We start from the raw sequence: 18843 nt of genomic DNA on the forward strand, positions 1-18843 counted from the left end.
TGCCAATCCAACGGTAGTCGCTTACGCTCGAACACCTGTGGGGGTTTTTCCTCCGGGTTTGATTTGTTCCTCTTCGGGGAAACGCGGCGGCACCACGCCCCCCGCCAGGGGGTTAAACAAACGAACAAAACACAAACCTGGAACCCCGAGTCTCAGAAAACGAGTTTTGTCTTTACAACGCACTGGTCCCTCTGGGAGTTGTAGTTTTGCTGCCCAGCGGAGCCGCCTTCTCCCCTCACCTCACTTCTCGAAGGGAAGAATCACTGCCCTTTAGGAAAGCGCTGCCCTGACTATCTCCGCTGGCTCAGGCGATAGCTCCGAGCTGGGCTTTCGGGGAGGACAAGCCAGGGCGAGCGTAGGGCTGAAACTACATTTCCCAGGGTGCGCCGCGAAGGCACGCACAGCCCCGCGTTCAAGATCCTGCTGTGCCGAGAGCCGGCGGAGGCACGTATATCAGACTGCGCGGATACCGGTACGGTACCCCCAGTGTTCTGCGCCGTTTCTCCGCCTCCCTCCCACACTCTTGGACCCGCAGGACTGAGCCGGGCCACTGGCTGCCTGGTTCCTGATAGGGAAGAGCGTCGGGGAACTCTGCAGCAGCCCCCGGGCGCCCACTTGCTCCAAGGGGCGTCTGCGGGTCCTTCAACCCGTTGGCCTGGGTCTTTCTACAGGAGCTCCGGGACTTGGGGACGCCCGGGACAGGGACCATAGGCAGGTGGGCCTCTGGATGCTGGCGCTGGTGATTTTTCCTTTGAGGTCGCTTTTCCTGCCTCCGTTTACCCCAGCGGGGCTCGTCATTATCCACAAATCTCAATTATATGACGTTTGTGTAATTTCCAATGTAATTTTACTCCCAATCACCTTCCTTCTGCCTTTTTTCGCTTCCCAGAAGACAAATCAGATTCCTCCGTGGGGCTACTTTTTCCCCTTAAAATGCAAAATCCCTGCCCCACTTCTCTTCAAAGAGCAAATATGAAGAGGCCTTACTGTTTTATTCTGTCTCTGGCTTCCCTTCCCTATCCTAATTTTAGGCAGCGTGTGGCTGAGGACATTAAGAACTATTTCTACTTGGCCTCAGTAGATAAAGTTCTGTTGGAAGTGTGCAGAATATTGGATAGAGGCCTGTATTATCTAAGATTTCTGTACAAATGTCAGGTATGACAGAGGTTAAAGACTCCAGGAGAGATGTCTTGTTTCTACAGGGTGGGTAAGAACAAGAATCTTGGAGTTGGATACACCTGACCGGCCTGTAAAAGCTGTTTATGTCCTTGGGCAGGCTATTTCATCTCTTTATGCTACAGTTTCCTTAAATATAACGTAGGTGTGGTAAAATTCAATTCATAGGGCTGTTGAGTGGGTCACATGAGCTGATACTTCAACGTGTCTCTGGCGTGGTGCCTGAAGAAGACACTCCCTATGCCACCAGTACTGTTCCACCTTTTGTGTTCTGTTCTCATAATACCCTTTAGTCTGATCGGGCAAGGCATGCTACTTAGCCTTGGTTGATTTTCCCAGGCCTTCCCTGATTTTTTTCTTCTACAGGGGCATCTTTGACCCAGAGAATATATCAGAGCCTTCGCTCCAACCTGCTTCAGGGTCAAGTCGAACTCTCCTGTTGCTTTTCCTCACTGGAGAGAACTACCATTCATTGAGCTCCTGCTGTGTGCCACATATTTTTATGTTTTATTTAATGCAACCATCCTAGGAGGTTGGTATCTTGGCCCCAGTTTTCAATTAGGGAACTGAGGCTCAGAGAGGTTAAGTAACCTGCTCAAGATCACACAGGAAGAGGGAGAGTTGGGGACAGCCTCTGGGGGTTGATTCCCAGCCCAGGACTATTCCTCTGCTCCAGTTTCTAGTAGAGTACAGTGCAGATCATGCCATCCTCCCTCCTCTGCCTGTGACCTGTCGTCTGCTCATGACTCTCAGTCACTATGCCAAGACCGGGCTCAGACCTTTGGACTCTCCTTGGGGCATTTCTTCCTTGCTCTCTTTTAGCACGTTTGCTTGGGATCAAACATCATTATCACCATCACCTAAATAAGAATCTGAGACACCCAGGTCCCAGTCACGGATGCAGCATCAACTAGCATTTGTAAGGTGGACAGAATACTTACCTGGCGGTGGTATTGTGAAGATGAAAAATCATAGTGCCTTAACTATGGGTCAGAATGGGTGGATGAGCTCACATCTAGTAGCTGTTATCATTAATGCCATCCCCATTTCATTGTCACATTGTATTGGGCACTTTACATATATTTAGTACGTCTGTTCTTTTTTCCATCCTACAAAGTAGATTCAGTGTAGGGGTTAAGAGAATGGACTCTGGAAAGAAGGTGTCTGGGTTCAAATTTGGCTCTACCACTTGCTAGCTGTGTGACCTTGGTCAAGTCACTTAATCTCTCTGTGCCTCAGTTTCTTCATCTTTAAGGATAAAGAAAGTACTTTGCAGACTTTAATTTAGAGGTTCTTACAGTAATTTTTCCTTTGGCAGTCCCAAGAGGAAGATGATACACTCCCATGTTGGTTTAGCTCCTCAGAGAAGCAGAGAACAAGATAGGATTAGACTTGCAAGAGATTTATTGGGGGAGGGAAGAAGGGGAGGGAGCTGGAGGAAGCAGGGAGAGCTGTCAGTTTTCAGTTCTGCTTCCTGTGACAGCACTGGAAGGAAGAAAGGAGGTATGGGTAGAAAGCTCTCAGACTGCAGTGCGGTTGTAAGACAGTTTCTGTTGGGTTGATGGGGAGTTCTGGAGCCAAGAGTGCCTGTCAGAGGATCCCCATCTTGTAGGAGTGGGTCTGTCTTCTTCATGTCATTGGTTGGTGGGAAGCATGGCCTCCGTGCGAACAAGATGGGGGCATCTATCCGTTACACTCCCTACCACAGGAGGCCAGAGAGGGTTAGGGGTGCCGAAGATCACACAGGGAGTTGGTGGCCAGTCTGGAATCCCCAGCCACCCCCTTTACTGAGAAGGCCAGATGGGTAACCTGGGGAATGCCTTTGACCTCAGATGCCTGGCCAAGATCTCTAGCTCAGGTTTCCCCTCTGGATTTCCCTCCTGAGCTGAACCGGGAACAGAGCAATTTTTGTTAGTGGTGGAGCTTTCCCTGAAAGCTCGTGGGAGTATGAGCGTTGCTAAGTGGCCGTGTCTGTCAGCCTTAACCATAGGCTTGGTGGCAGCAGAGTCTGGCATAGGAAGGAACCGTTACTGAGGTTCAGGTTTCCTGTTGGCTCCGGCTGGGGTGAGGGTTGACTGCAGACGGACGTGTGCTCAGGGCACCTCTGGGGTGGCATGCAGCTCACTCCACCGGCCCTCCCCACACTGAGCTTTGGGGGCTGGAGGGAAGAGGTGGGGGTGGGCTGCTGCATGGGATAGCAACTGGGGCCCTGCCAGAGGTAGATGCCAGCGCACTCCTAGGGACTCGTCCAAAGAGGTCTTGGGGAGGCCAGGGCCTCTACAGTCAGATTGGTTTCTTATCCGGTAGGAAAGGAGTGTTGGGGGAGAGGAGTGGGTGAAGCCATAGCTTTGGCTTCACCTTCCCCTCACTTGCTCAGAGTGCCCTGGAGGAAGATGGCTGACAGGTGGGGTTGCAGCCCCCTTCTGGCTTAGAGCCTCTGGGAGGGGAGGTCCCCTCTGAGGTCCCTGTAGTGGGTGCTGTTAGCATGCTGCGCTTGAACAAACTGGTACACCTCTCCCAGAGCTTCCCTCTTGTCCGGGGAATTGCCCTCAGCCTCAGGAGCCTAGAAGTTAGAGCCTCCCTCCCTGCAGCTCAGTGCCAATGATTGGATGATGAGGGGCCTGCGGTACAGAAAGGGCAGCCCCTTGTTTTAAGGTGGGACCCCCTGTCAACCCCACCCCGCTCCCCTTACTTCCTCTCCTGAGGAAATGTCATGCACCCAGATTGATGAAGTCAAAGATACACTCATCACGTGACCCAGCAATCCCACACCTAGGTGTCCGCCTGGAGAGATGAAGTCTTATGTTCACGCTAAATCTGCACATGAATGTTTATAGCAGCTCTATTCATGATTACCAAAACCTGGAAGCAGCCCAGGTGTCCTTTAGTGGGTGGGTGGAGAAACAGACTGTGCGATGTCTATACGACGGAATACTGCTTGGCAAAAAAAGAGAAAGAACTATGGATATGCATAGCCAACTTGGATGAATCTCAGAGGCATTATGTTGAGTGAAAGAAGCCAATCTCAAAAGATTACATTCCAACTATAGCTTTGGAGAACAGATGGCTGGTTGTCAGGGGTGAGGGATGGAGGAGGGTGTGACTGTAAAGGGTTAGCATGTGGGAGCTTTTTAAGATGCAGATGGTGGTAGTAACCACAAGAATCTATACATGTATTAAAATTCATAAAACTACTTACAACCAAAGAAATAAATTTTAGGGTATGATAATTAAAAAAAAATTCACATATACCCGTATCTCTGCCCTGGAAGCCCCTCAACTTTGGCCAGAATGGAGCAGCCGAAGGGGGTTGATTGGACGGTCATCATCCTGACATGCCAGTACAAGGACAGCGTCGAGGTCTTCCAGAGAGGTAGTTGACCTCCCTCTCCACTCTGCCCCTAATGTGGAACCCTCTCCCCTTTCCTTGTCACATACCCCTACAGCCCCAGGAGCTGGGCAGACCCGGGTTCAAACCCAGATTCTGCTTCTTCCTAGCCACGTGACCTCCGACATAGGTCACTTCACTGAGACTCGGTTTTCTCATCTGTGCAATGGGAGTAATTGTACTTACCTCACTGAGTTGGGCAAAGATCTGATGAGCTACTAGATGAAAAGCTGCTAAGTCAAAGAAGATTAAATAATGGCTGTCAGGAGGTTTGCTTGAGGTGCTTGGGACCAGGGTGGGGAGGCTGGGGGACAGGTCCCAGTCATGTTCTGACCGCAGAGCTGGAGATACGGCAGAAGCGAGAGCAGATCCCCACCAGGACGCTGCTGTTGGCCGTGGAAGACCCTGAGGTTCATGTGGGCAGTGGAGGAGCCACCCTCAACGCCCTGCTGGTGGTTGCTGAGCACCTGAGTGCCCGTGCGGGCTTCACTGTGAGTGCTCCTCAAGTGCCCCCTTGGGCGCAGCAGGGATGGGGGCTTCAAACAGAGCCTTTCCAAGGTCCCCAGCTCTTCGGGCTCCATTTTCCTGCCCAGTTCTGGTTTGGCATCAGGTTTTGCATTTGTAGATTGAGCAGACTCGTCCAGGTGAGGGCAGAAGGCAGGGGCAGCCTTTGTAGTGGTTTTAGAAAGTCAGAGCCAGTATCTAGGAGTTAGGCTTTCTGGCTTCCCTTGAGAAATCTCATGTTGCTACCCTGGACGCTCCTTCCCACATAGCAGTGGTTTGCTGGAACTGAGGTGCAGTGGCCCCCGGTGCGTAGAGTGTGGGCCCACGTCCCACACACACCCAGCCACTTCACGAGGTCACCTTGCCTGCATGGCACGCTGGCACAGGCAGTGAGGGTGGTCACAGGCATGGACACGCTCTGGCAGTGGGGGTGGCACCCGCAGGGGAGGGGACCACTGTGTGGTTGCCATGAAGCTGACTTACTGCGAGTCACCCGCCAGCCAGCCCCACGTTCTCGCCTGCAGCCTTCCGTAAAAACAGGGGACAGGGGAGTGGCCCAACTGGAAGGCTGCTGTGCTTCCTTATCCAGGAGTGGCCAGGGCTGCCTCGTGCCTGCCTGTGGCCATTGGTCTTGACCTTGCTGGTTGTTCCTTTGTTTTGTTTTTTTTTAAATTAATTTTATTTATTTATTTTTGGCTGCGTTGGGTCTTCGTTGCTGCGCACGGGCTTTCTCTAGTTGCAACAAGCGGGGGCTACTCTTTGTTGCAGTGTGCGTGCTTCTCATTGCAGTGGCTTCTCTTGTTGCAGAGCACGGGCTCTAGGCGCGTGGGCTTCAATAGTTGTGGCGCACGGGCTCAGTAGTTGTGGCGCACGGGCTTAGTTGCTCCGTGGCATGTGGGATCTTCCCAGACCAGGGATCGAACCCGTGTCCCCCTTCATTGGCAGGCAGATTCTCAACCACTGCACCACCAGGGAAGTCCCCCCTTTGGTTCTTGTGTGGACTTGTGCTGGGGTCTCTCCCTGCACAAGAGGGTGACATCCGCCCAGACCTCTGTGAACAGTGCTCTTCCACTTTTGATAGGTGGTCACATCAGATGTTCTGCACTCGGCCTGGATCCTCATCCTGCACATGGTCAGTAGAATGCTGGGCAGGGGCCATGCAGAAGGATGGTCAGTCCGCGGGGTTGGATGGGACTTTAGGGGTCTTCTGCCTCTGTGTGCCAGTGTGCATTGTGCAAATCCTGAAGAATCAGAAATACAATTAATCCAGGTGTCCAAAATAGGGAACTGGTTAAATATAAACAGCATATCCTCCTGGTGGAATATTAGACAATGATTGAAAGGTCCATTTAACTCTCTGCACCGACCTGTGCATTGACCAGCTCTGTGACCTGGGGCAAGTCACTTGACTGTTTCTAGGCCTCAGTTTCCTCATCAGTAAAATGAGGATGGCAGCAGTTCCTACTTCATGTGGATGTGCTGAGATGACCCATCAAATGCTTAAATTGGGGCCTGGCCTGGCTCCCTGTGAGCATCGGTGAATATATTTTCATTGTTCAGTGAAAAAGGCCAGCCGCACAAGTTTGTATAGAATGATCTCAGCCTTTTTAATTGAAAGTTTGATTGAGATCACTGTAGATCCACATTTAAGAAATAATCCAGAGGGAAGCCTCTGTAAACTTTGCCCAGATCTCGCCAATGGTCATATTTTCCAAAACTATAGTATAATTACAGCCAGGATATTGACATTGATATGGTTCCCAATCTTTCTCCAGTTTGACTTGTACTCGTGTGTGTGTGTGTGTGTGTGTGTGTGTGAAGTTCTGTTGTCTCCGTCTTTTTCATTTTTGTAAAAAAAAAAAAAAGTATGCATACGAGGTATATGAAAGGGCATAACCTCAAAATGAGGGCAACGGTTATTATCCCTGAGGGATTGTTTTTCTTTCTGTGTATCTGCATTTGCTAATTTTTTACCATAATCATGTAATGTAAAAAATCACATGAGAACACACGCTGTGAAAGTCCTCTAGCTTGATGGCCTTCTGCCCAGGCTGTCTGCCTCAAGCTCTTCTGCCTGTGCCTGCTCCCGCCCCAGGGCCGAGACTTCCCCTTCGATGACTGTGGCCGGGCCTTCACCTGCCTCCCTGTGGAGAACCCCCAGGCCCCTGTGGAGGCCGTGGTCTGCAACTTGGACTGCTTGCTGGACATCATGAGCCATCGGGTGAGACAGGCAGCTGCCATGGGGCCTTCCTGCTGAGCCACCAGCCATAGTCTGTGCTGACTCAGACAGGGGATGCCAGGAACAATGGCTTCGGGTGCCTGGAGTTAGTTAGAGCTTCAGGATGTTAGCGTTGGCCACACTGCGGGGAGGTACGGCCTCAGGAAGTAGGCGGGAGGGCTGGCATCGGCACCATGGATATAGGGAGGGCCCTGTTACCTCAGCAGCCCGAGTCTCCCTGGAACAGGCCGAGGCTGTGCTGTGTGGGAGCAGAGGAAGGGCTGGGCCCGGCCACCAGCTTCATTCTCTCTCCCCACAGCTGGGCCCAGGCTCCCCGCCAGGCGTGTGGGTTTGCAGCACCGACATGCTGCTGTCTGTTCCTCCAAACCCAGGTGAGCCTGAGAAGGCTTGGGTCTGCCTTCCCTAGCCACAGCCAACGTGGCTCTGCCTCTCCTCACCCACCCCGTCTCTGGGCCTGGCCTGCTGCCCTGTTCAGAAGGGCAGCTCTAAGGTTTGAAGGATGGAGCTTAGACCAGGAGGCAGGGCTTCCCCTGCTGGGCCAGTCTGCCTGTCTGTAGAGTGGAGATACCCAGCCCTGCCCCCTTTGCCCGAAAGGGCTCTGTGGACAAACTTTGGGGGTGAGGTGTTGTCATTCTCCCAGAGGAATGTCCATTTGGCTTTGGAAACCATATTTTCTTTAGAGGTGGCTGGATGCCCCTGCCCTCCTCCTGGAAGGGATTCCCCCATTCCTTGGGTTGGGGTCCCTGGAGAGCCTCCTGACTCCCCCACCTGCAGGGATCGGCTGGGACGGCTTCCGGGGAGCCAGAGTGATCGCCCTTCCGGGAAGCACAGCCTATGCCCGGAACCATGGTGTTTACCTCACGGACTCCCAGGTAGTGCCCCTGGGGCAGCAGCGTGGGCAGCTGAGCCATCCTGGGATGGCCTCCTGGTCCTGTGCTCTGGGCAGCCTCGTCCTGGACTTTCTGGCATGGTCTGGATCTGGAGGAGTTTCGCCCCATGGCAGCAGCTCTTGTGCTCACTTAGTCTTTTACCAAACATGAATTGCCCCTGATCCCGTGCCAGGCTCTGTGCCCAGGCTTGGGGCTGTGGGGACATTTGAAGCCTGCCCTCTGCTGTCAGGGTGGGGGAGGTCTCAGGCACTTGTATCCCCAGGAGTATGCTGGGGCCTGTCAGACTTGCATCCTGGGTTTACATCTGGAGAACACCCTTGCATGCCCTCTTTCGTAATCCTCTGTTGCTCCCTTCCCTAACTCTGTTTTCTGCTCCCACGTAGGGCTTCGTTTTGGACATTTATTACCAAGGCACCGAGGCAGAGATACAACGATGTGCCAGGCCTGATGGGCGGGTGCCACTGGTATGGCTGCCAGGGTAGAGCCCCACTCCTTCTGGGGAAGGCTAGAACCAGAATCTGAGGAAGATCTGGAACTGGTATTCAGGGGAGCAGGTGAAGCCAAAATCTGAGGAGGGGGTAGCCTTGGAATTCAGGGTCTTGTCCCAAATGAGAAAGGCTGGAACCAGACTCAGGGGATCCTTCTAGAACGAAGGACAAAGGTACGAGTGGTGGATAAGAGCCTGGGACTAGACTATAGGGCAGATGGAGAACTGGGTTTGGGAGGAGGCCTGAAAATTGAGGGGGTCCTAGAAGTTGCCTGCTGAGGGGCCCTTGGTGGAGCTGCCTCCAGTAAGCCTGGAGTCTGGGTGCTGGAGTGGCCCAGAAGATGAATGATCCTTTCTGGTGTGGCAGTCAGCCTTGCTTGGCCCATCTGCACATGGCCCTCCCCAACTCAGGCACAAGGCTGGCCCCAGGGTCTCCCACCTGACCCTTGTGGGGGCCCCTCCAGGTTTCTGGGCTTGTCTTCTTCTCTGTGGAAACTGCTGAGCACCTCCTGGCCACCCATGTGAGCCCGCCTCTGGACGCCTGCACCTACATGGGCTTGGACTCTGGAGCCCGGCCTGTCCAGGTGACTGGGACTGGGGACTGGCAGGTCCTGGCCTGGGCATGAGGCACTGACACTGGCAGCCTGGCTGTGTGACCTCAGGCCAGTCCTTTCCCCTCTCTATGTCAGCGTCTCTAGAGATGGAACCGCCCCAGCTCAGCCTAGGAACCCACTAATAGCAGTGCTTCCCACCCTTGTCCCAGCTGTCTCTATTTTTTGACATCCTGCTCTGCATGGCCCGGAACGTGAGAAGGGAGGACTTCCTGGTGGGGCAGCCCCCAGAGATGGGGCAAGGTGATGCGGACATCGCAGGTTATCGGCATGGAGCCCGGGCTGAGCTGTGGAGGGAGCTTCGCGATCAGCCCCTCACAGTGGGTGGGTACTGCCTCTTGGCTCTCCGGGGTGGGGAGGCCATGGGAGTGAAGGCCCCCAGAATGAGGCTCCCACCCCACCTGCCTGGCCCCAGGCTCCTGGACCAGGCAGGCCTAGTGAGTGCATGGACTGGACAATTACCCTCTTCCAGTTCCGAGTCGCCTGCTGAGGTAACTCTCCTCTTCTTCCTTTGTCTCATTCTTGGGCTCCAGTCCTGGTCTTTCTACTTTCTAGCTGTGTGACTTTGGGCAGGTTGCTGAGCCTCTCTGGATCTCAGCTTCCCCATTGGCACAGCGGGCTCATTTCCATGCTTGCCCTCCCAGGCCCTGATGAAGATGTGTCTTCTGGTGGGAGGCCCAGCCAGGTGTCAGAGCTGCAACATGCAGGGTGTTGGGGTCAGTACTTGTATCTTTACAGCATATGTCCCTGACGGCAGCTACAACTACATGACCAACTCAGCCAGTGAGTTCCTGCACAGTCTCACATTCCCGGGGGCTCCTGGGGCCCAGGTCGTGCACTCCCAGGTGGAGGTAAGACCTGCCTGGAGGTAAGGCCAGCAGAGGGGCCTATGGGGTACCTGAAGACAGGTAGGAATGGGGGGGATGCAGGGAGGGGAGGGAATAGCTCACTCTTGGGACAGATTATCTATGCGTGTAGGTGTTATTATCCCCATTTTGCATGTGAGTCACTGGAGGCTCAGAGAGGTTAAGTTACTTGCCTAAGACCACAGAGCCAGTAAGTGGCCAAGTCAGGATTCTACATCCAAGTCTGAGTGAGCAGCTAGAGAAGATTCTCCCCCCACACACCCTTTCTGAAGGGCCTGCTTGGGGATTCAGGCAAATTCATGGTGATGGGGCAGGTAGAGTTCAGAGGTGGCCCTCAGGGTGGCAGGGGTAGGGGTAGCTGGACAGGTGGGAGAGGTTTTCTGGGGGAGCTGTCATCTGGTGGGACCTCCACTACTGGGTGCAGATTTGCTTTGGAGGAGAAGGCAGGGAGAGCGTGCCCCTGGGGGAGCAGCAGAAATCAAGATGGGATGCGAGTCAGCCTGAGGCTGTGGCCAGGGAGATATCGAGAGGGATCTGGCTGGCCGACAGGCGCAGGGAGCAGCAGGAATTCTGGCTCTGGCTGTGGAGGAGAATTGGGGCAGCCCCCGCCCCGGGCCCTCACAGCTTTCTCCCTGGCTTCACAGGAGCGGCAGCTACTGGGGGCCGGGAGCTCTGTGGTCAGCTGCCTGCTGGAGGGCCCCGTCCAGCTGGGTCCTGGGAGTGTCCTGCAGCACTGCCACCTGCGGGTGAGGCCTGAGAGGGCAGGCAGAGGGAGGGCAAGGGTACGGGAGCCAGGGTCCTGTGTGTTTTGTGGGCGTGCTTGGGGTTCCCCTGCCCACGCAGGACGCCTGCCCGCTTTCCTGCCAGGGCCCCATTCACATCGGCACTGGCTGCTTCGTGAGTGGCCTGGACATGGCCCAGTCCGAGGCACTGCATGGCTTGGAGCTGCACGACCTCGTCCTGCAGGGACACCATGTGCAGCTGCACGGCGCCCGCAGCCGGGCCTTCACCCTCGTTGGCCGTCTCGACAGCTGGGAAGTAGGTGCTCACCCGCCTCCCCTCGCCCCCATTCTTTAGGCTTTGGTGAGCACCGGGGGTCCTAGCGCAGCTTCATTGCAGGGCTTGCTGAGCGCTCACCTGAGGGATAGGCAGTGAGGAGAGTGTAGCCAGTAGAGTCTCAACAGGCCTTTACCTCCCTCCTCAGCTGCTCTGACGCAGGCTGGGTGGGGATTCTTATCCCCATTTTTCAGGCCGGAGACTGAGGTTCAGAGAGGGAGGTGACCCGCCTTGGGCTGCAGAGCCAGTTATGGAGGGTCAGGCGCCAGGATTCTGCTCCAGGTTCCAGGCACCCGGGCTGGAATGTGGAAGCTCCAGGACTTGATGCTGTTTCAGAACTTGCTTGCCTAAGTGCCCCTGTCTCTTTTCCTGTCCCCTCTTGAGCAGATCCTGGTCCTCTGGCCTTATTGCCCTTAACCCCTTCCTGTGGCCCCTGCAGCCCTGACTGCTTCCTTCTCTCTCCCCAGAGACAGGGGACAGGAACGTATCTCAACATGTCTTGGAGTCAGTTCTTCCAGAAGACAGGCATTCGGTAGGGTTGGTGGCCTCATGGGCCTCGGCAGCCAGGGTGATAGCTGCTTGGAGGCTCATTCTGCTCATCCTGCCCCACCTCCCACCATCCCTGCAGTCTGGGGTCGTTTTTTTTTTTTTTTTAATTTATTTCATTTATTTTTGGCTGCGTTGGGTCTTCATTGCTGCGGGCGGGCTTTCTCTAGTTGCGGCGAGCAGGGGCTACTCTTCGTTGCGGTGCGCGGGCTTCTCACTGCAGTGGCTTCTCTTGTTGCAGAGCATGGGCTACAGGCACACGGGCTTCAGTAGTTGTGGCACGCAGGCTCAGTAGTTGTGGCTCGTGGGCTTAGTTGCTCCACAGCATGTGGGATCTTCCTGGCCCAGGGCTCGAACCAGTGTCCCCTGTGCTGGCAGGCGGATTCCTAACCACTGTGCCACCAGAGAAGTCCCCTGGGGTAGTTTCGAGCAGCCTGATTTTCCCTAGCATCTTCTCCCTGGGCAACTCCAAATTCCTGGCCGTGCTCAGGCTTTGGGATTTTGTTCAATGGCCTGGGGAAGGAGGCAGGGCAGCTGGGCCTCCCTCCCTGAATTGCCTGCTTGTGCGGCCTCTGGAGTTCGTCCTGTCCCCATGAATGAGCCAACCCCCAGCTGACAGGTGGTCAGGTCTTGGTGACCAGGCAGGAGCACTTGCTTCCCTCCTGCTCATGTATCTTCTCCCCACATCAGGGACTGGGACCTGTGGGACCCAGACATGCCCCCCATTGAGCGCTGCCTTCTCAATGCCCGTCTCTTTCCCGTGCTCCACCCCTCGAGGGCCCTGGGGCCCCAGGACATGCTGTGGATGCTGGACCCCCAGGAGGCTGGGAGCAAGGCCCTGCGGGCTTGGCGAGCCTCCTGGCGTCTGTCATGGGAGCAGCTGCAGCCGTGCCTGGATCGGGCTGCCACACTGGCCTCCCGCCGGCACCTGTTCTTCCGCCAGGCCCTGCATAAGGCGCGGCACGTGCTGGAGGCCCGACAGGACCTCAGCCTGCGCCCGCTGATCCAGGCTGCTGTGCACGAGGGCTGTCCTGGGCGCCTGATGGCCACCCTGGACCAGGGTGAGTGTGCTGGGCACCCATGCTGGGAAGCCAGACCCAGCATCACCTGCCCTGCCTGCCCTCTAGGTCATCGACCTGAGGGTACTAGGGAGTCATGAGACTTTAAAGCAGGGGAAAGACACAAATGGACTTAACTTTTAGGTTTCTGGGAAGCTCCATCCCTGTTAGTGGGGAGTTTGGTGAGAGGTGGAGGCCTGGGGCTGAGCCTCTGGGTCCTGTGAGCATCGGCAAAGCCTGCACGTTCTGTGCGGGGGTGGGGGGGGCTGGATGTGGGTGAAGAGCTCCAGCACAGCCCCAGGGGGATGTGGCCCGCCCTGCATGGGACCCAGGCACTCTGGCTGGGGACTCAGCCTTAGCCTCACAGGGACTGCCTCATTCCCCATTTCAGTTATTCACTCACGGCCACACAGCTGGTTGGTGGGGGGCTGAGACTGAACCCAGGTGGTTTGCCCCCCAAGCCTGAGCTCTTACTCATTAAGGGCATCCTGGGTGGGGGGTGCAGAGGCATGTCCGGGCTGGGGCTGGTGGGATGAGAACTTCGCCAGGCAGAAGAGTGGGGAGTATTCCCAGGCAAGGATACATCTTGGGCAAAAGTGAAGAGGTCTGGGGTGCTTGAGGGCAGGGGGCATTGAGGGCAGGCCTCCTCCCCAGCTACTACTGACTCCTGGTCCCTCAGTGGCAGCTGGTGTGGGAGACCCTGGCGTGGCAGCCCGGGCACTGGCCTGTGTGGCGGATGTCCTGGGCTGCATGGCAGAGGGCCAAGGAGGCTTACGGAGTGGGCCAGCTGCCAACCCTGAGTGGGTGCGGCCCTTCTCGTACCTGGAGTGTGGAGACCTGGCGCGGGGCGTGGCGGCCCTTGCCGAGGAGCGGGACAAGTGGCTGAGCAGGTGGGCGCTAATGATGTCAAAACCCTTGGAGTAGCCCCCTGCCGTCCTTGGAGGTGGAAACCCAGAGAGAGGTGGAGTGTCCTCAGGTCACCTAGGGCAGTCGGTCCCCAAACCCAAGCAGCCCGCCCCCAGCTTGGGGCTCCATGCCACCATCTCTCTGTTCCCTCCTGGCAGACCAGCCTTACTAGTACGAGCTGCCCGCCACTACGAGGGGGCTGGGCAGATCCTGATCCGCCAGGCTGTGATGTCAGCCCAGCACTTTGTCTCCTCGGTGCCGGTAGAGCTGCCAGCACCTGGGCAGTGGGTGGTGGCTGAGTGCCCGGCTCGAGTGGACTTCTCTGGTGAGCCCCTTGGGGGGGTGGTAGGGGTGAGGGTAGCCACCCCAGAACTGAGCTGGCAGCCCGTGACCAGCTTGGTCTTGTTCAATTGCCACAGGGGGCTGGAGTGACACGCCACCCCTTGCCTATGAGCTTGGTGGGGCAGTGCTGGGCCTGGCTGTGCGAGTGAATGGCCGCCGGCCCATTGGGGCCAGGGCTCGCTGCATCCCAGAGCCCGAGCTGTGGCTGGCATTGGGACCTCGGCAGGACAAGATGGCCACGAAGATAGTATGCGGGAGCCTGGATGACCTGCAGGATTACTGCCAGCCCCATGCCCCAGGTCAGGGCACCCGTGAATTGCGCAGGTGGGGATGGCACACCTAGCCAGCTGGGGGACGGGGGCAGAACCCGAGAGACCCTGCAGGCCATGGGTGCCTGGCCTGAGGGCGAGCCAGTCTGGTGGAGGAGCCCTGACGTTACGCTGCCCAGGCACAGGAGGTAGAGCTGGCACATTTGCTGGTGTTATGGAGCCCAGAGGACCTTTTGTGGCTTGGGGATGGGGTCTGCACTGCTGCTGGGCTTTTATCCCCTAGATGAGCCCCAGGCCAGGCTGAGATGGGTGGGGTGTCTGTTTCCACCCCTGGAGACCAAATTCCTTGCCGGATGCTGCTCACTCCACAGGGGCGCTGTTGAAGGCGGCCTTCATCTGTGCGGGGATCGTGAGTGTCCACTCCAAGCTCTCGCTGAGTGAGCAGCTGCTGTGTACCTTTGGGGGCGGCTTTGAGCTGCATACCTGGTCTGAGCTGCCCCATGGCTCTGGCCTTGGTGAGCAGGCCCTGTCTCCCTGCTGCTCACCGACTCCGTTCCCCCTTTCAGCTTTGCCTCCAATCCTCTCCCCAGCCTCTCCCCAGTGGAGAGGGAGGGGGTGGGGCAGGATTGGGCTGGGCAGAGCTGTTTCATGGCTGGTACTCTCCTCCGTGCCCTGCAGGCACCAGCAGCATCCTGGCGGGGGCTGCCCTGGCCGCCTTGCAGCGGGCCGCAGGCCGGGCGGTGGGCACGGAGGCCCTGATCCACGCAGTGCTGCATCTGGAGCAGGTGCTTACCACAGGTATGGCCTGCCCTAGGGCAGAGGGAGGTCACTGGAACTTTTTCAGGGGCCTCCAGGGGCTTCCCTGGACCTGCAGACAGAACTGTGCTGCTCCTTACAATGGTTAGAACTTCCCTCTTATCACTCTGACGCTCTCCCTCTGGTGGTTTTCAAAATGAAATGTTTCTACCTCAAAGGACTTGATGTAGGAGCACCTACTAAGTGTTAAGAGTCTGTGCTGCACCTTTCATGTGTGTTAGGTATTCCTCATGTCTCTGTTCCTACCCAGGGCTGTCCCTCAGGGCAGGGCTGGGTTTGGATTAGGGGACAGGACCTTCAGTCTGTTCTTCAGCACCGTGCCTCTCTCTTGGGCTAGGGCCACTTGCCCCTCGCTTCCCCCACCACATGATGGGGTACCAAGTGCATGGCTGTGATCATACAGAATGTCACCACTAGCACCATGGCTGTGATCATACAGAATGTCACTAGCTTCTCCTACTCATCACTGTGGCCCCTTAGCATCCATGCACAATGGAGAGCAGCCAGAGGTTTGTCTGGCTCTAGGGTGCTCTGGTCACCTCAGGATGCCAGGCCTCATCTTCAGCATGACTGGGAGAGAAACTGCCACAAAGATGTATAGATGCCTGATTATGGTATCTTCTCTGGCCACTTTGTAGCCTAGCTCCCTCCTTTCATTATAATGACTCACATCCCATAATAGGTAGTCATTAGCAAAAGGGGCAGATGGGGAAGCTTTTTTAGTTTTCTTTTGAGGTACACTGTTCATATCTCTCATTTGGTCAAAGGACAACTATTTATCGAATACCCTCTCTGTATTGGCCCCTGGGGATAAAACGAGCAAAAACAGCATCCCTGCCATCAAAAGTCTTATACGGTCTATTGGAGACAAACACTGATCAATAACCACTCCAATAAATGTATAATTACAAGCTACGCTACGTGCTCCGAAGGAGAGGGGTGCAATTAAGGAGTTCTTGACATTCCAGGCCTGACACTAACCACATTTTGGCTGTAAAGTTCCAGATGCCTCCTGCCATTTGCATTTTATACTCGAAATCCTTGCAGGCCCTTCTCCAAATATCAAAGGCCTATCCCAGAATCATCTAAAGTTTTGACATTTTTATATAGCTGCAAGAAGAAAAGAGATCCATACCTTTCATTAGTAAAGCAAAATGTGAACAAGCTATTTTAAGTTTGATAAGAAATGCTGAGAAGCTTATTTCCACCATCAACACCCTTTATCAGGCAAGCCAGGGTGCAGGGACTGTTAGGTGTAGGGGAAGTCCTATGTCATCCCTCCTTAGGGGGAAAGGTTAGCATAAGGTCTTAATCCTTTGATGTGGTTTACCCCAATTCCAAGTACACATTAGGTCTGCAACAAAACTCAGGCCTTGTGCATTCTAAGCTTGGCTTCAGAATGAAGCCCCTTCCATTGCTGGGCTCAACTTGCTCCCAGGGCGGGGGCAGAAGCTGCACAGCTCACCTGGCCCAGCTGAAATTGTGGGCGGAAGCTGTCTTCCCACACTGGTCCCTGCCAGGGATGCAAGGCCAGGAGCCTGTACTGGGAGAGGGAAGCTGGGCCAGATAGGCTCCAACAGTGACGGGGCCCGGGCTCTCGCAGGAGGTGGCTGGCAGGACCAAGTGGGTGGCCTAATGCCTGGCATCAAGGTGGGGCGCTCCCGGCCTCAGCTGCCGCTGAAGGTGGAAGTGGAAGAGATCACTGTGCCTGCGGGCTTTGTCCAGAAGCTCAATGACCACCTGCTCCTGGTGTACACTGGCAAGACCCGTCTGGCCCGGAATCTGCTGCAGGTGAGCCCTGGCCCCAGAAGGGAGGGACGCGACACGGCTCAGCTAGGCTGAGCCTCACTGCACCCCTCCTGCCCCACCTGTAGGACGTGCTGAGGAGCTGGTATGCCCGGCTGCCTGCCGTTGTGCAGAATGCCCACAACCTGGTGCGGCACACCGAGGAGTGTGCTGAAGCCTTCCGCCAAGGTAAGGCGCTTCTTCCCCGGAGCTCAGGCACCAGGAGTGAGTGCCTGTTGCCTGTGGGTCTGAGGCCCGGGGCCTTTGCAGACTTGGCACCAGCCCTAGGTATGAAGCCTCTGTCCTCTGCAGGGTCCCACACTTAGGTGGGAATCACATCTCAGGTCAATACTTGCATCCTGGGGAAAGCCTCCAGCCCCACCTACCAGGAAGCAGATGGGGGAAGAGGCTTGGCTCCATAGCCGAGTTCCAGGGAGTCAGAGCTGATTCGGGTTACACAGTTCAGTGAACACTGTGCCGGGTACCACGCCAACTGCTCTGTGCTCGTTAGTCCTCAAACAACCCCGTGAGGTGGGCTTTATCACTCCTGTTTCCAGTGAGTACTGAACCCAGGTTCTTAACTATGACACTGGTTAAGAAGTGCCTCTTGGCACCCCATCCAGTCTACAGAGGGGCACTGAGTGAATATCCTGGCCCAGGCACACAAGTCCCCTCTCTGCCCCCACCCCAGGGAGCCTGCCTCTGCTGGGCCAGTGCCTGACATCATACTGGGAGCAGAAGAAGCTCATGGCTCCAGGCTGTGAGCCCTTGGCTGTGCGGCGTATGATGGATGTCCTGGCCCCCCACGTGCATGGCCAGAGCCTGGCAGGGGCAGGTGGCGGGGGCTTTCTCTACCTATTGACCAAGGAGCCACGGCAAAAGGAGGCTCTGGAGGCTGTGCTGGCCAAGACTGAGGTATGGTGTGGTCGGGGTATGGTATCTGGCGCGGGACAGGAGCCCTCCCTGTGGCCCACCAGCTAATCAGCGGCTACAGGTGTAAGTCCCCTTGGCCCTGCAGCCACAGTCCAGCCTCCTGAAAGCCTAAAACCCACCCAGAACCCTCTAAGCACCTCCTGTCCTTTGCTCCTAGGGCCTCGGAAACTACAGCATCCACCTGGTAGAAGTGGACACTCAGGGCCTGAGCCTGCAGCTGCTGGGGGACTGAGACCTCAGCCTGATGCCCCTTCTCATGAGGCTTGTCCCTCTGCAAGAGGAGAAAGCCTGGAGCTATAGCAGGCCCTCCCTTCCTTCCCCCATGGGAGCGCTCAGTCTTCTACTCTTCACCCACTTCTTTGTGAATCTGCTTCCAAAGGAAGCCAACCTGAGCTCAGGCCCAGCCCTTTCTAAAAGTTGGTGAGGCACAGATGGTGCTTGGGAACAGGACTGTGACCTCCTGGTTGACAGTGGCCTAGGCTTGGCGTCTGCTCCATCTGGACACAGGAAGGTCCTAGGTTCAGCGTCCACTGTGACCTTTACAAATCTGATGGCCCAGCTTGGGCCTTGGCCTTCTCACTCTCCATGAGGGCCTGGAAGAAGGGGATGACAACCAGCCTTGGCAGATGGCTTGGTTCCCTTGGTAAGGCCGACCCTGAAGAGGCCCTTTGAGGCATTTCCTGTGGCCTTCCTTAGAGGTCAGGCTTTTGCCTGAGTAGAGACTTCCTGTTCCACACTCACTCCCAAGCTGACTTAATGGGGGAGTGGGAACAGGGATGAGGGTCCACACTCGTGTCTGTGGCAGAGAGCCAGTGCAGTCCTGCAGCAAGTCACTGCTAATCGTGGCCTTAACCAGCAACTCTGCCATGTGCCTGTGGGCCGTGAGTTCTCAGGACTGCAATCTTCTTGGAATAAATTCACTCTGCTCTTCAAGGTTGTCCTCATAAAGATCTTTTTTGTTCCTGCTGGGA

General features: G+C 55.9%; 1 protein-coding gene across 2 annotated transcripts; it reads left to right on the forward strand.

Moving 5' to 3' along the window:
* Window positions 1-453: 453 nt before the first annotated feature.
* On the forward strand, window positions 454-18715 carry FCSK (fucose kinase). 2 transcript variants are annotated; one of them, XM_082861978.1, is made up of 26 exons: window positions 454-715; window positions 1345-1425; window positions 1543-1708; window positions 4449-4549; window positions 4904-5055; window positions 6150-6200; window positions 7164-7289; window positions 7606-7678; window positions 8082-8179; window positions 8581-8661; window positions 9149-9268; window positions 9448-9619; window positions 10034-10146; window positions 10806-10907; window positions 11029-11199; window positions 11685-11749; window positions 12454-12824; window positions 13501-13711; window positions 13886-14052; window positions 14147-14368; window positions 14710-14853; window positions 15017-15136; window positions 16758-16945; window positions 17029-17128; window positions 17631-17854; window positions 18030-18715. In XM_082861978.1, exons 4-26 carry the CDS (start codon window positions 4468-4470, stop codon window positions 18102-18104), a joined length of 3228 nt encoding a protein of 1075 aa, XP_082718104.1. In that variant the 5' UTR covers window positions 454-715; window positions 1345-1425; window positions 1543-1708; window positions 4449-4467; the 3' UTR covers window positions 18105-18715. The 2 variants fall into 2 exon arrangements, with proteins under 2 accessions (XP_082718104.1, XP_082718105.1); XM_082861979.1 differs by lacking the exons at window positions 454-715; window positions 1345-1425; window positions 1543-1708 and having other exon boundaries at window positions 4448-4549.
* Window positions 18716-18843: the final 128 nt, after the last annotated feature.

The sequence above is a fragment of the Leucopleurus acutus genome, assembly GCF_964270905.1.
Source record: "Leucopleurus acutus genome assembly, chromosome: 20".
NCBI lineage: Eukaryota > Metazoa > Chordata > Mammalia > Artiodactyla > Delphinidae > Leucopleurus > Leucopleurus acutus.